We start from the raw sequence: 12,590 nt of genomic DNA, 5'->3' as shown, positions 1-12,590 counted from the left end.
AGCCTTATGCTTTTTGCGGTAAGACGTTGCCATGTGTAAAAAGACCGAACCGGATGAGGAAGAAATACTATTCTCTTCATACTTTCTACAACTATTTCACAACCTAGAGCCACCCTCTAGGAGTCAGAAGCAGCCTGGCGTAATGCTTTAGCTTTGTACTCAACCCAAACCCAACTGTTTGACCTAAGAAAGGCATAGTGCATGAATGAATGATAAAACATTTAGGACTGAATCTGTAACTGAAATAACAGCAGAAAAAAAGAATACTTTTAGAAGCAAAAAATCTAGAACAATTTCATGAACTAGGAACCAGCATTCTGTACTGGCTCCATTTATAATGAGTGAGATCACAAGATTTGTAAACATATCCATAATAGCAATGCTAGGTTATTATTGTATACATTTGGCAATTTCCTTTGGACACCAGACACACACATTTGCACCACTAAAGTATATTATCAATTAGAGATCCTTTATCAACAGAGTATTTGCTCATATGAAGCCCAAGCTGGTACTCATTTATGCCTACCTAAATGCTGATAATACAATGTGATACAGTGAGGTCCAACAAAAAAGTGAACCAGTCTTGTGACTATTGGCCTTTAACTTCTTTCTGTACTTTTTGAAATGTGCTTTTATTGTGATCTACTATCCTTTTAATGCGACCTATTGTCCTTTTATTGTGACCTATTGTCGTATGTTTCACTGTTATGTTTTTTGTTTCTTTACCTACCTAGGGACTGCGGATGTAAATTAGCATTGTTGTTATAATCTGGCAAATTTATGTCTATTGCTGCCTAAATAGACACTCATCAATGTGCACTGTCCCTATTAAATAAAGAAATAAACAGTCTGAGACCAAAAAAATCTGCCCTATTTTCATGCAAATCTGGCAATAGTCAACAAATGTGAGGATTTAGAAACATTTAACTTTAAACATTTAACTTCTGACATGTAAAATGAGGAAGAAATATTTCTGGAGAACATTGTGGACTAAGCTGCACTGTGATAGTGGGAAACATGGTATCAGAACTAAGTGAAAGAGTCAGACTGCTATTCTGAACAAAGAGGAGTTTTCTCGATATCAAATCATGGCTAGACTGACGGCAATCTAAAACATCACAGTGGATCAAACCCACAGTAAAACATGCTGCTGAGAATATTCAAGTCTGGGGATGTTTGCAAAACTGGAGTGTAACACCTGCAGCAAATCATCTCCTGACCAGGGAGGAGCAGCACTCCATTCTTCAGAGACCTACTTCACCTTCTGGTTTGCATCTTTGTGGAGAAGGATTCATACTGCAGCAGGATAATGAACACAAACACACATCAAAGCTTTGACTTGAAGACCAAAGGACACTAAGGAGTGCTGACTGTCATGGACTTCCTCTACAGTCAAATTCACAGTCAAAACACAAGAGCTAGTGGGATTCACTAGCTAAAAAGTATTTCATTTTGCTAATGCTGTTATTGTATAGTGGTGTTACAGAGCAGAGCTTTTTCACTCTTTGGCAGAGTACAGACACCATGTTTCATCTTGGCCTATTATAAAGATACCCTGAAAGTTAATGCTGACCTCTTATCGCTACGGTTTGTCATTTCTGAGTTAAAAATGAGAAACTCCTACATGAATTTATGGACTAGAGCTGCACAAAACTGAAAACGGTTGAACTGCAATACATTGGTTTTCTGCGCTATACACTGCAATGTGAAAAAATACAGGGATTGATGTTGGAAGACAAAGATGACTTGAACAAGGTTTGGAGAGAATGAATCATTCTACAGTGACTTTGGAGATTTAGTAAAGTAGTGCATCTGCATCAAAACTTATTAGCTAAAGCTGAATAATGATCTTTAACTTGAAAGTGCAAACCTTTTAGACCTTTTTTCATATGGTATAACTCTGGCAAAGGCAACCAGAATAGTTTGCTACTTTGGATGGCATTTAGATCTGGCTTTGCATTTATTATACACTTTTGTGATGCTGATGTAAAGAGTAAAACAAATGTGTCGTGTTGCCGCATTAGTGCCAACAATTGAAAGACACTGCCGACAGAATACCTGCTTTTGGTCAACTTCATCCTCTCTATAGCTGAAATATTTCCATTCAATTGACTAGGTCTGCATGATTACGGCTAAAATTATAATGACAAATATTTTGATCGAGATCACGAGTAATTGTTTTGATTATTCGGTGACTTTCGAGGCAAATCATTTTACTGTACTTTTCATTTAAAAAACAGAGCACTAAAATACTTTTCAATCCAGTGTACAAATCTACATCAACTTAAAATTTAAAATAAGCTTTACCGGGCATGCAGGTAGCTCAGACAGTTTAGCAGGTAACCTGATGCAGCGCCCTGGGTTCAATTCCAGCTCAAAGCCTTTGTTGCAAGTTTTCCCCCATTCTTCTCCCTACTTTCCTGTCTGCCTCTCGACTAACCTGTCTAATAAAGCCAAAAAAATAACTGAAAAAAATTATAATAATCTTCACCTGAATTCAGTACATGTACTCAAAGTAAAATATGCAAAGAATTGTACCTAAAACATCTCACTTGCTCCCGTTTTCGAGAGGCACTACAATTTGTCTATGATCCCTAAATGCCTCCCACTCAGGCTACAGTAGATGCAAACTGAGCAGCTGTGCACAGAGAAGCCTTTAGTATGAAAACTAGAGATTTTATCTTCTGTGAGCAGAGGTTTCTATGAGTGCAAACTTCAGTACGACAGTCGATCATGTTCGTTTGACTGTTGGAAGTCAAAATGTGGACTAGGATTTGATGTAGCACTACAACAAAAGTTTCTTTTTCGCAATCAGATCTTCCTTTTCACTGTTTATCTCCTCTTCCGTGTTCATTTTCAGAATAAACAAACAAAATCAGCGTATCCACGAAGCCTTACATTAGATAAATTATATTCTGTCAAAGACTTCTCTTGTTGATTATTCATTGAAATTAGTCATGATGATTAACTTTTTGTATCAAGCAGCAAAACTTGTAGCATGATGTGTTTGAGTACATTTGCCTTACTTCACATTGCACTTCCCACTATGTGACCATTGGGCATGCACATCGTCCAGTGCTCATGTTTATCACGCAGCCCTATTTTGCAGTGGAATGCTTCACTGTATGCTGCAATGGTAGCAGACTAAGGTGTCGCATATAATAAAGAAAAGAATGAATATTTATCGTCTTCATTTCACAAGATTGATGCTTCATTAATATATACCTTGATCAGCCACGGTATCGATCCTTGAAACTGACTCAGGATATCTCTAATATCGGTAAGACAGGTCCTGCTTTATTACAGCACTAAAGCTATAATCCTGTGTTGTAGGGGGGCACTGGGTCAGATTCATTATTTAAATTCATACCCTTTAAACATGCTGGAGTCCATACACCAGTCCTCATTGTTATGTTTTCCAGCTTTCCTGAAGGAAGGTAAACAACTGAGCAACTAAATAAAGCTGCAGAGCTATTTTGTCAGTGACATAATCATGGTATGGTCACCTAAAGTGGATGTGACAAAGTGCTATTCTGCCCTGCAATTTAATAATCTGCCAACATTTGACTTCATCCAGTCTGGACGAGTGCATGGAATGTCTCCTGATCATTTCTCCTGAATCAGAAGAGTTTTGTATAGCTGAATCACATGTTGTCAACTATGACTGCCAAGGAAAGAGGCAAACAGAAACACCGTTCTGCATCAACAAGGAAATATCCAACATACATCTGTGTCCATTTCTGTTATTTATTGGGGTCAGGGAAGAACACAAGGAACATTCCTGACTGACGGCCATTAATAACACCGAGTTACAAGTCTGCAGTAATAACAAGGTAAACCATATACAGATGGACAAATAGATTATAGCTGTATCTGTAAATAGCTGGGTCTTTTCTGTGCTCTGTCACAGAACGTGTGATTTAACAGGCTGCTGGAAACATTGCAAGAGAGAAATTTCAACTGCTTCTTCTGTGTTCTTCAACATGAAAAGAAAGTCTGTCATGGTTAGGTCCGCAGAAAATGTGGGGGTTGAAGTGACAACATGAAAGAACCCTTTATGCACGGTGACTAAATCTGACCTGTGGCCAGAACCAGAACAAAATCAGGTCAGTTGTTCGGTCACTTGTTTATAGTGAGGGAGTGGAGAAGAGATCTGTTTGAAGTCACCACAGAATATTAATAATGATACAATTGTTACATGTTTTACCGGCTGTTTATGCAAGAATCTGTTTACCTTTGTTGAATACAGAACAGGTCTAAATTCTTACGCTCAATAATGTAGAGTTCTAGATGCAGTACTGGCTAGATTGGAGGCGATGTCAGCTCTACTGCCATGCTTCTTGTAAGGCTGGATGGTGGTATCCTGGTATTAATTTCGAGATCCAAAATTAATATCCGGATACCCCCCTCAAACTTTTCAGAGAATAACTGGAAACATACTTTATTGTGGTATATCGTGATTTATATCGTTATCGTAATATAAAACAATCCATATCGTGATATAGGATTTTTTCCATGTCGCCCAGCACTACTAACACGTACCACCTGAAATATATTATTTTCTTTTGAGGCAGATATATTGGTCCAAAAAGAAAATACAGCTTTGTTCACTGAATCCCATAGAACTCTGACTTCAGTATGTAGCTGTGGGAAGCATAGATGACAGACTGTCCATGCCAGAGACCCTGAGGAATGTCCCCTATTGGTCGTTGTCCAGAGAGTTTGTGCAATGTTTCCTGTGCCTGTATAAACAAAAGGAGTTTCTCCACCCATGCTGCGTATCTTCAAGTATCCAGCTGATATGGGCTGCTCACTCACACTAAAATCGTTTCACACCGAGGAGAAAAACTGAAGTGTATCTTCAGAGGCGATGAGCAAAGACTTGCATGACTGTCCTCCTTATTTTGCTACCTGAGAGTGGCACTAGATAAGAGGCAACATCAACCAAACTACACAGGGTGCATCCTATGAGGAGCTGTTGATGCATGATTTTTTTTGCAAGAGCTTGTGTACAAAGTTAACACTCACACCTTAGGGTGACACTAGAGGAAAGCCAATGAGGTCATTCAGATATTTAGGACCAGAGAAAATTCCATGGAATTACAACTACTGTAATTTACAATATCAACAATAGACAACAAAGCCATTGAATAAACTTAAGTTATGGGGTCACAGTAGGAGAAGTAAAGTCAAGGTAACCTCAAAATGACTAGAATTTACCTTCTGGGAACCATGCATGGCCTTGCCAGATTTTAAAGCAATTGCACTAAAGTCTGACCAAAATATGTGAACTCAAAGAACACTATCTTGTCAGAGAGCATGGTTGGAGATTAGACAGCAACAGACTACCATGAAAAGATTTCTGTGGCAGTTATTAGCTTCCGACATACGTTCACACTCTCAAAACCGACCAGGATTGGTTAGGACAGCATTCCTATTGCCAAGTGGCCAACAAATATTTAATATTGATGCAAAAATCATGTACATGGTCTAAAGAAACTCAGCAGATGGACTCATGTACTTTATATTTCATTCTCGATAATAATTACCTGATCGTTGATTGAAAATGCTGTCATGATTGTTTAAAGTTTGCATCCCTTATGGCAGCACTCAGCTCACTAGTAACAGTGGATCCCCAAGCCCTGTGATGACGGTCACTATTTCATCAAACACAAAGTGCCACTTGTCACTGTGCATTTTCTATTTAATGGCTCCTCTGCTGTACAATACACACTGAAGATGACATACCTAGAGTAGAATTTAAAATGAAAAGGCTAGCAAATGTGAGATCTACAGAACATATGGGGACTCCTGGAGCTATCCAGAGATCACAACCGTTTTCCCACTAGGAACTCAAAAGGGCACAACACTGGAGAAAAGCAGTTTACTTCTTAAATGAGTTGGCAAGACCCAGCAAATAAGAAAATGATCTGGCCAATGTGTCTGGGCCAAGAGGTATAATCCATTTCAAATCAGTTTCTTTTTCACTCTGAAGACATGTGCTCTCTCGCCAGTAGGACAGTATAATAACAGTCTTCTCATGACTTGACAGGCACCAATTGAAAAAAATAAAACGTCTAGACACTTGGCCTCATTCATGAAATGCATGCTTGTGCAGGTTTCACGTTTAAGTACATATTAACCAGATCACGGGATTTCTCAATGTTTTCTTATTTATAAAACATTTGCATCTAAAAAAAGGAAAATGTGTGTGTAGTCGAAACCACTTGAGAACAGATAAACAGCCATGAGAAAACAAGCACAAGTGACCCTATGAAATACAACATACCAGTGTTGGCAGCCTATCGCAGTCAGCAACCAAGGTATTTTCTTGCCTCTTAATATAGAACCAAACGTTAATACTAGCAAAAAATTTAGACGAGGATAGTGTTGCATTTGCTTGAACACCTGGAAATTGCCTCAGATCTCAAAGCTGGCCAATCCCAGTGTGAAGTGGCTGTGAATGTCAATAGACAGTTTCAAAAAGTTACATCAAATGGTCGACACATTTTCCCCCCCAACACCAGCTGGGTTCAACACTATCCCACCATCCAATATGCAGTTCAGACAAAACACAGACACAACTGCAGAGTGCCCTCAAGCGGTTTCGCACTGGATGATGGAGATGGTATAAAGATTTAAACTAGGATTTAACTGTGTGAGAAATGTTAGATATTAGAAATAAGTAAATTACTTAGCACAAATGAAGCAAACAAAACAAACCTATTTACTAAAAATTGCCATGGTCATGAGTTTGAGTTGAGTGTGTCTGCATCTGGGTCCACTCCTGATTTCCCCTGACAAAAAAAAATGATTCACCCCCATCAGACCCCAGCTTCAACTGAGTCCCACACAAAAAGCATCATCTTCCCTTTAGAAGCATTACCCCAGTAATGTTTTTTCTATGAATCATTACTGTCTCAGTCTCTAAATTCAGGTTCTGTAATTAGTGAGTTGGGGGTCGTTTTGGAAAATATTGCTTTGCTTCTGATTTAAAGGATTATAGAAGTGCTTTGAAGTCTGTAGTGTGACAGATGATTGGCTCCCCCAAGCTCCTGAAATCGCCCTGCCTTCAACTTCTGGAGAGTCCAGTTAAAGTTGAAAGGCTCACACAATAATGTCTGTGGTTGTAAAGTTACACTAAGGAGACTCTTAGAAGTTTAATGTTTGTGCTTGATTATGGTATATGTGTTGTTGGCATATTACAGGTAAAGCAGCTAACTTTAGTCAATGTGTGGTTGATGTTTTCCAAACAGAAAATGTGGCACCCAATTACTTGGTGCAACTCTGGGCTTCAAACTGACTCTACTACTGTACAAACCAATGTATGGCATGACAACTTCCTATATCTAGCTCTATATATGATCAGTGTTAACTCCAAGTGCAGTAGAACAATAGAAAATAGCTACAGCAAATAACTTCAGTTGTATGAGCAAGTGGGAGCTCAGAAAAAGAAGTTACAGTGGCGTGAAAAAGTATTTGCTACCATACGGAAATCTTCCAGTTTTGTATATTTGTCATACTTAAATGTTTCAGATCATCAAACTAATTTTAAGACAAAGATAACCCAAGAAAGCACAAAATGCAGTTTTTAGATTATAATTTTATTTTTTGAATAAAAAATGCTGCCCAACACATCTTACCCTATGTGAAAAAGTAAGCTACCAATCTGCCAAATGACCAAATTCATTTGGCAGTTGGATTCAGTTTCACCAGCCACACCCACATATGATTACTGCCCGGCTTGTTGAATCTAAACATCACTAAATAGAACTTATCTGCCATTGTGAAGCAGCTAAAGGGTCTCAAAAAGCAGCATGTGATGCCACGTTCTAAAGAGATTCAAGAGCAGATGATAAAACAAAGTCACTGATATTTATTCGGTCTGGAAAGGGTTACAAAGCCATTGCTAAGGCTGTGGGACTCCAAAGAACCACAGTGAGAGACATTATCCACAAATGGGGAAAACACGGAACAGTGTTGAACCTTCCCAGGAGCGGTCAGCCTACCAACATTTCTCCAAGTGCACCTTGACATCTAATCCAGGAGGTTACAATAGAGCCCAGATAAACATTAAAAGATCTACAGACCTCACTGGACTCAGTTAAGGTCTGTCTACATGTTTCCACAATAAGGAGGAAACTGGGAGAAAATGGGTCCATGACAGAGCTGCAAGGTACAAACCACTACTGACCAAAAAGAACATGAAGATTTGCCTGGTATTTGCAAATAAATATCCAGATGAGCCCCAAGACTTTTAGGATAACATCCTGTGAACTGATGAGTCTGGTGTAAAGCTAAGACTACATTCCACAAGAAGAACATGATGCCAACAGTGAAACATGGTGGTGGTAGTGTGATGGTTTGGAGCTGATTTGCTTCCACAGGACCCGGAGGACTTATCATAACTGATGGAGCCATGAATTCTGCTCTCTATCAGAAAATCCTCCTGGAGAATATCCACCATCAGTTCATGACCTAAAGCTCAACACAAATGGGTTATGCGGCATGGCAATGACCCAAAGCACACAAGCAAATCCACCTGAGTGGCTCAAAAAAAACAAAATTAAGGTTTTGGAGTGGCAGAGTCAAAGTACAGACTTGAATCCAACTGAGATACTTTGGCAAGACCTTAAACCCTTTGATGCACTACATGGGTCAAAAGTGACCCAAATCCAATGGAAAATGGGTATCTCCTGACTTACACTGCACATCAAAGGGTTAAAAGGGAAGTTCATGCTCAAAAACTCCAAATGTGGCTGAATTAAAACTATTCTGCAGAGAACAGTGGACCAAAATACCTCCATGGTGATGTAAAAGACTGATCACAAGCTGGAGCAAACATTTAACTGCAGCTGTTGCTGCCAATTGTGGAAAACCAGTAATTAAGTTTAGCAGGGGGGGTACTACTTTTTCACAGGTGTGACATAGGTTTTCAATAAATCTTTAATAAATCATCATTTAAAAACTGCATTTTCAGTTTTGTGGATTATTTCTGTCGTACATTTAATAAATATAAATACTAGTTTGATGATCTGAAACATTTAATTGTGAATAATATGCAAAAATAGAAGATTTCTATAAGGGGTCCAAATAGTTTTTCGCTGCATGTTATATTAGACTACTTGGTAAATACTACGCTGGTGATGGAGATATGCAAGAGGAGAAGACTACTACTCCACAAGGACATCAAGATGCCAGAGTAATTGTGCTTGTTGTCCTCTTTGAGTTTAATCAATCAGCAACCAACAGTGTCAAAACCTGCATAGCACAAACGTACTTTTTTTATTCTCCTGAAAATGGCCCTAAGGAGGTTCCACTAGAAAGTTTGTATGGTGGGAATATGCTCAAAGTTTCAGGTTGTATTAAAATGGCCCACAAGTTCCTGCAGTGGAAAATGGTCTTATGCCTGCTGTATTATTAGACATATATTAATGGGCAATAGTTTGAGAAACGTGATGTTCACTGCCCTTAAAGATAAAGAATGTGATGGTATTGCCAGAAAAGCTTACAGAGGTTCTCGCAAGATATAACTCTATGGAGATGTAAAGTCTGACCACAGACATACAACACGACCAGTTTAAAAACATTTTGCAGCGGGGAACATGATGTTCCCAAATTCCAAGATGGCGGTGCCTTCATATGAGAGCAATTAACAAACACTAACTGATTAGGCAAAGTGGTTTGATAATTACATACAGACAGAATTTTGTTCAGCTATTAGCTCTATTTTTGTTGCTGCTTTTGCCATTTTTGTGTTATACAAGTTTTAGAAAATAACAGAATAACATGTAATAAAATATTCTCATTTACAACAATACATTTGAAAATCAGAAGAGTATAATGACAAAGAAAATTAGAGAAACTACAGCGGTACAGGGTTTCAAAGCTGTTATCAACCATTTGAAAGAACACGGTTTACGCCTGAAGCATTTTGGCCAGGACCCAATGTTTATGTGCAGCTCGGAGCTGCTGTATTAAAGTGCAGATGCCGTTGTGTTGAAAGGAGTTTAGTGAAGACTTACGCTTTGTGCACCGCTGCGATCCCTGAGTTTTACTCCATCCATGACAGCACTGCCCTCCACAGACATTCACCCTGCAAACACAAAACAGGCAGATACAGATGAAACAACCAGACACAATGATGCAGACATGTGACTCATGCCAGCAGAAAGGAGAACATGCTGACTGATGTCGGACTCTCTCTTGGACACCCTCTCTGTCTCTTTGAAGATTCCAGCTAAACTGCAAAGCCAGTCCAAAAACATGCCTCAGCTCTGGCTTTTTGATGCTAAGGTCTCTGACCTTCGGAAAAAACTATATTAGGTTTCAGGAAAATAAATAAATAAAAATATCTCATTTGAGGATTTTAACACCTGCAGTGGTGTCAACAGGGTGTGAGAAATTTGAAACAAATCATGTCATTATCTAAATGCTGCACAATAGTTATCTCGCTTTGTGGCACAAATCTGTCAGGCTCTACAAATTCTCAACGGATGTTTTCCAGACTAGGACGTCCTCCCTAACACAGACCTCATGAGACGTGGTTTGGCCTTGTGATAGTAAATATGACTTGGATACAGCGTTGTGGTAGGTTTTTAGGCTTGAAGAGCCAACCTGAATCTTAAAACGTTTGGTTTGGAAAAGATCCTGGCTGAGTCCAGCTGTAGGAAGGATGACCAACCTGAAAACTCCGAACTCACATCATTATCAAAGTGAGTGGCTGAAATAATTAAATGAGCCACCGACTCTTGAACCTCTTAGGAGTTTACAATGAAAAATAAAGTAGAATTAAGCCACATTATAGGTGAAAACTGATAACCTTAGCATATAAGACATGGGTGTATTGAACAGGTGTTCAAACTGCATTGGTCCCATTTGTATGGGACAGCTGTCATAGTTTGTTCTCTGCACTGGTGATTTATACACTGAATACTTGATGAACACTTAAACTGGATTACAGCTGAATTGTGTTAACAATCCCACATATGCTTACAATGTTCAGTACTGCACTGATATTGCCACTGCAGAAGCAAGCGAATGCATCATGTGCATGTCAGTTTTAAGCCTAAAGCCACCACACAGACAGACAGCTGCTAACACTTATGTATGACTAGTTGTTGTTATTGTACTATTTCTGTAGTTGTCTGCTTAGAAGACCCCATTGCATACACACACATTATATCATATCTACATGTTCTGCACATACACACTACTGCTGAGCATGTGCACTATTGCTCCAATAGCGCAAGTACCATTCATGTCAACATAAACTTTGCATGCACAGGCCCTCACATACTCACAGATATAGGTGGTGACACAAGTAACACCAAACTAGGGGGTAGCACCCTGGTTCAGACAACCATCAGAAGATACACACCATAGCAACCCATTTCAAGATACACCCAGTCATCCATAATGATTAAGCCTTTTTCAAAGTGGCTCAGGTCTTTGCACCTGCCCATTTCTCCTAAATCCAATGTTGACGGCAACAACCACCTGCTCTCTTACTATGACTATTATTATTCCTTTTAACATGCAAAGATAGAGCCTTCTTTACGCGTACAGGATACAATGTACTCTATTTCAGATCATCAAACACGGAGCTCTTTTTCCTTTCTCTGTTGTTTATATCTTCATCTTTTTCTCTTTTTCTTTTGTTCATCCTCTTTTCTTCCACTTGATGAAATTATGTTCAAACGTCAGTACCATTCATCTCTGATGAGACATCTGTCACTAAAGAACAGGGTTGTGAAGCATGGTCATCTGAAATGCACTGATCCATTCACACGCACTGCCAGTGCTGGTTTGACCTGCGTCATGGTGTCAGTCTAAGTGAGGTGATGTGAGTGAACACTGCAGTGTTTGCCACAGTTTAGGGATTTATTTGCAGTGGTCGACCCCAGTGGGTGGGGGAGGGTTGTTTATGAGCTGGTGAGAAGCTCTAACACTTGAAAGTTGGCTGTAAAACAGTCCTGCATATACACTACCGTTCAAAAGTTTGGGGTCACCAAGACAATTTCATGTTTTCCATGAAAACTATCACTTCTATTCATCTTCTAACATAATTGCACAAAGGTTTTCTAATCATCAATTACCCTTACAGCACGATTAGCTAACACAGTGTACCATTAGAACACAGGAGTGATGGTTGCTGGAAATGTTCCTCTGTACCCCTATGGAGATATTCCACTAAAAAATCTGCCGTTTCCAACTAGAATAGTCATTTACCACATTAACAATGTCTAGACTGTATTGCTGATTTATTTTATGTTATTTACATTGAAAAAAAATGCTTTTCTTTCAAAAATAAGGACATTTCTAAGTGACACCAAACTTTTCAACGATAATGTATGAGTTGCTTACTTCTTGCCTGTAATTTATTCAAAACCTATTAAGTATATGTTTTAAAATGGCTGTCGTTTTTCTTTTAACTCAGTCAGCACTCAATTAGACGTGACACAAGAAAAAGACACAGATCACAAAAAAGTGGCTTCAGCACAATCTGCACAAAGGAAAAAAATAGCAGCACCTGCTGCATATAGTAATACTATCAGTGTACTTATAGACCCATTTCCGTCGCAGAT

The 12,590-nt window shown here is 39.0% G+C and overlaps 1 protein-coding gene across 7 annotated transcripts in view; it reads right to left on the bottom strand.

The window, feature by feature from the left end:
- ltbp1 (latent transforming growth factor beta binding protein 1) overlaps nt 1–12,590 on the bottom strand; it is a 164,489-nt gene that overhangs the window by 145,418 nt on the left and 6,481 nt on the right. For all 7 annotated transcript variants that reach the window (XM_023296177.3, XM_023296186.3, XM_035942162.2 and 4 more), the window contains exon 2: nt 10,029–10,099. In XM_023296177.3, the coding sequence (XP_023151945.2) occupies nt 10,029–10,099 (71 nt within the window). The remainder of the gene's footprint in view (nt 1–10,028; nt 10,100–12,590) is intronic.

The sequence above is a fragment of the Amphiprion ocellaris genome, chromosome 16 (genome assembly GCF_022539595.1).
Source record: "Amphiprion ocellaris isolate individual 3 ecotype Okinawa chromosome 16, ASM2253959v1, whole genome shotgun sequence".
Classification (NCBI taxonomy): Eukaryota; Metazoa; Chordata; class Actinopteri; family Pomacentridae; genus Amphiprion; species Amphiprion ocellaris.
This window is presented reverse-complemented; position numbering and strand designations above follow the sequence as displayed.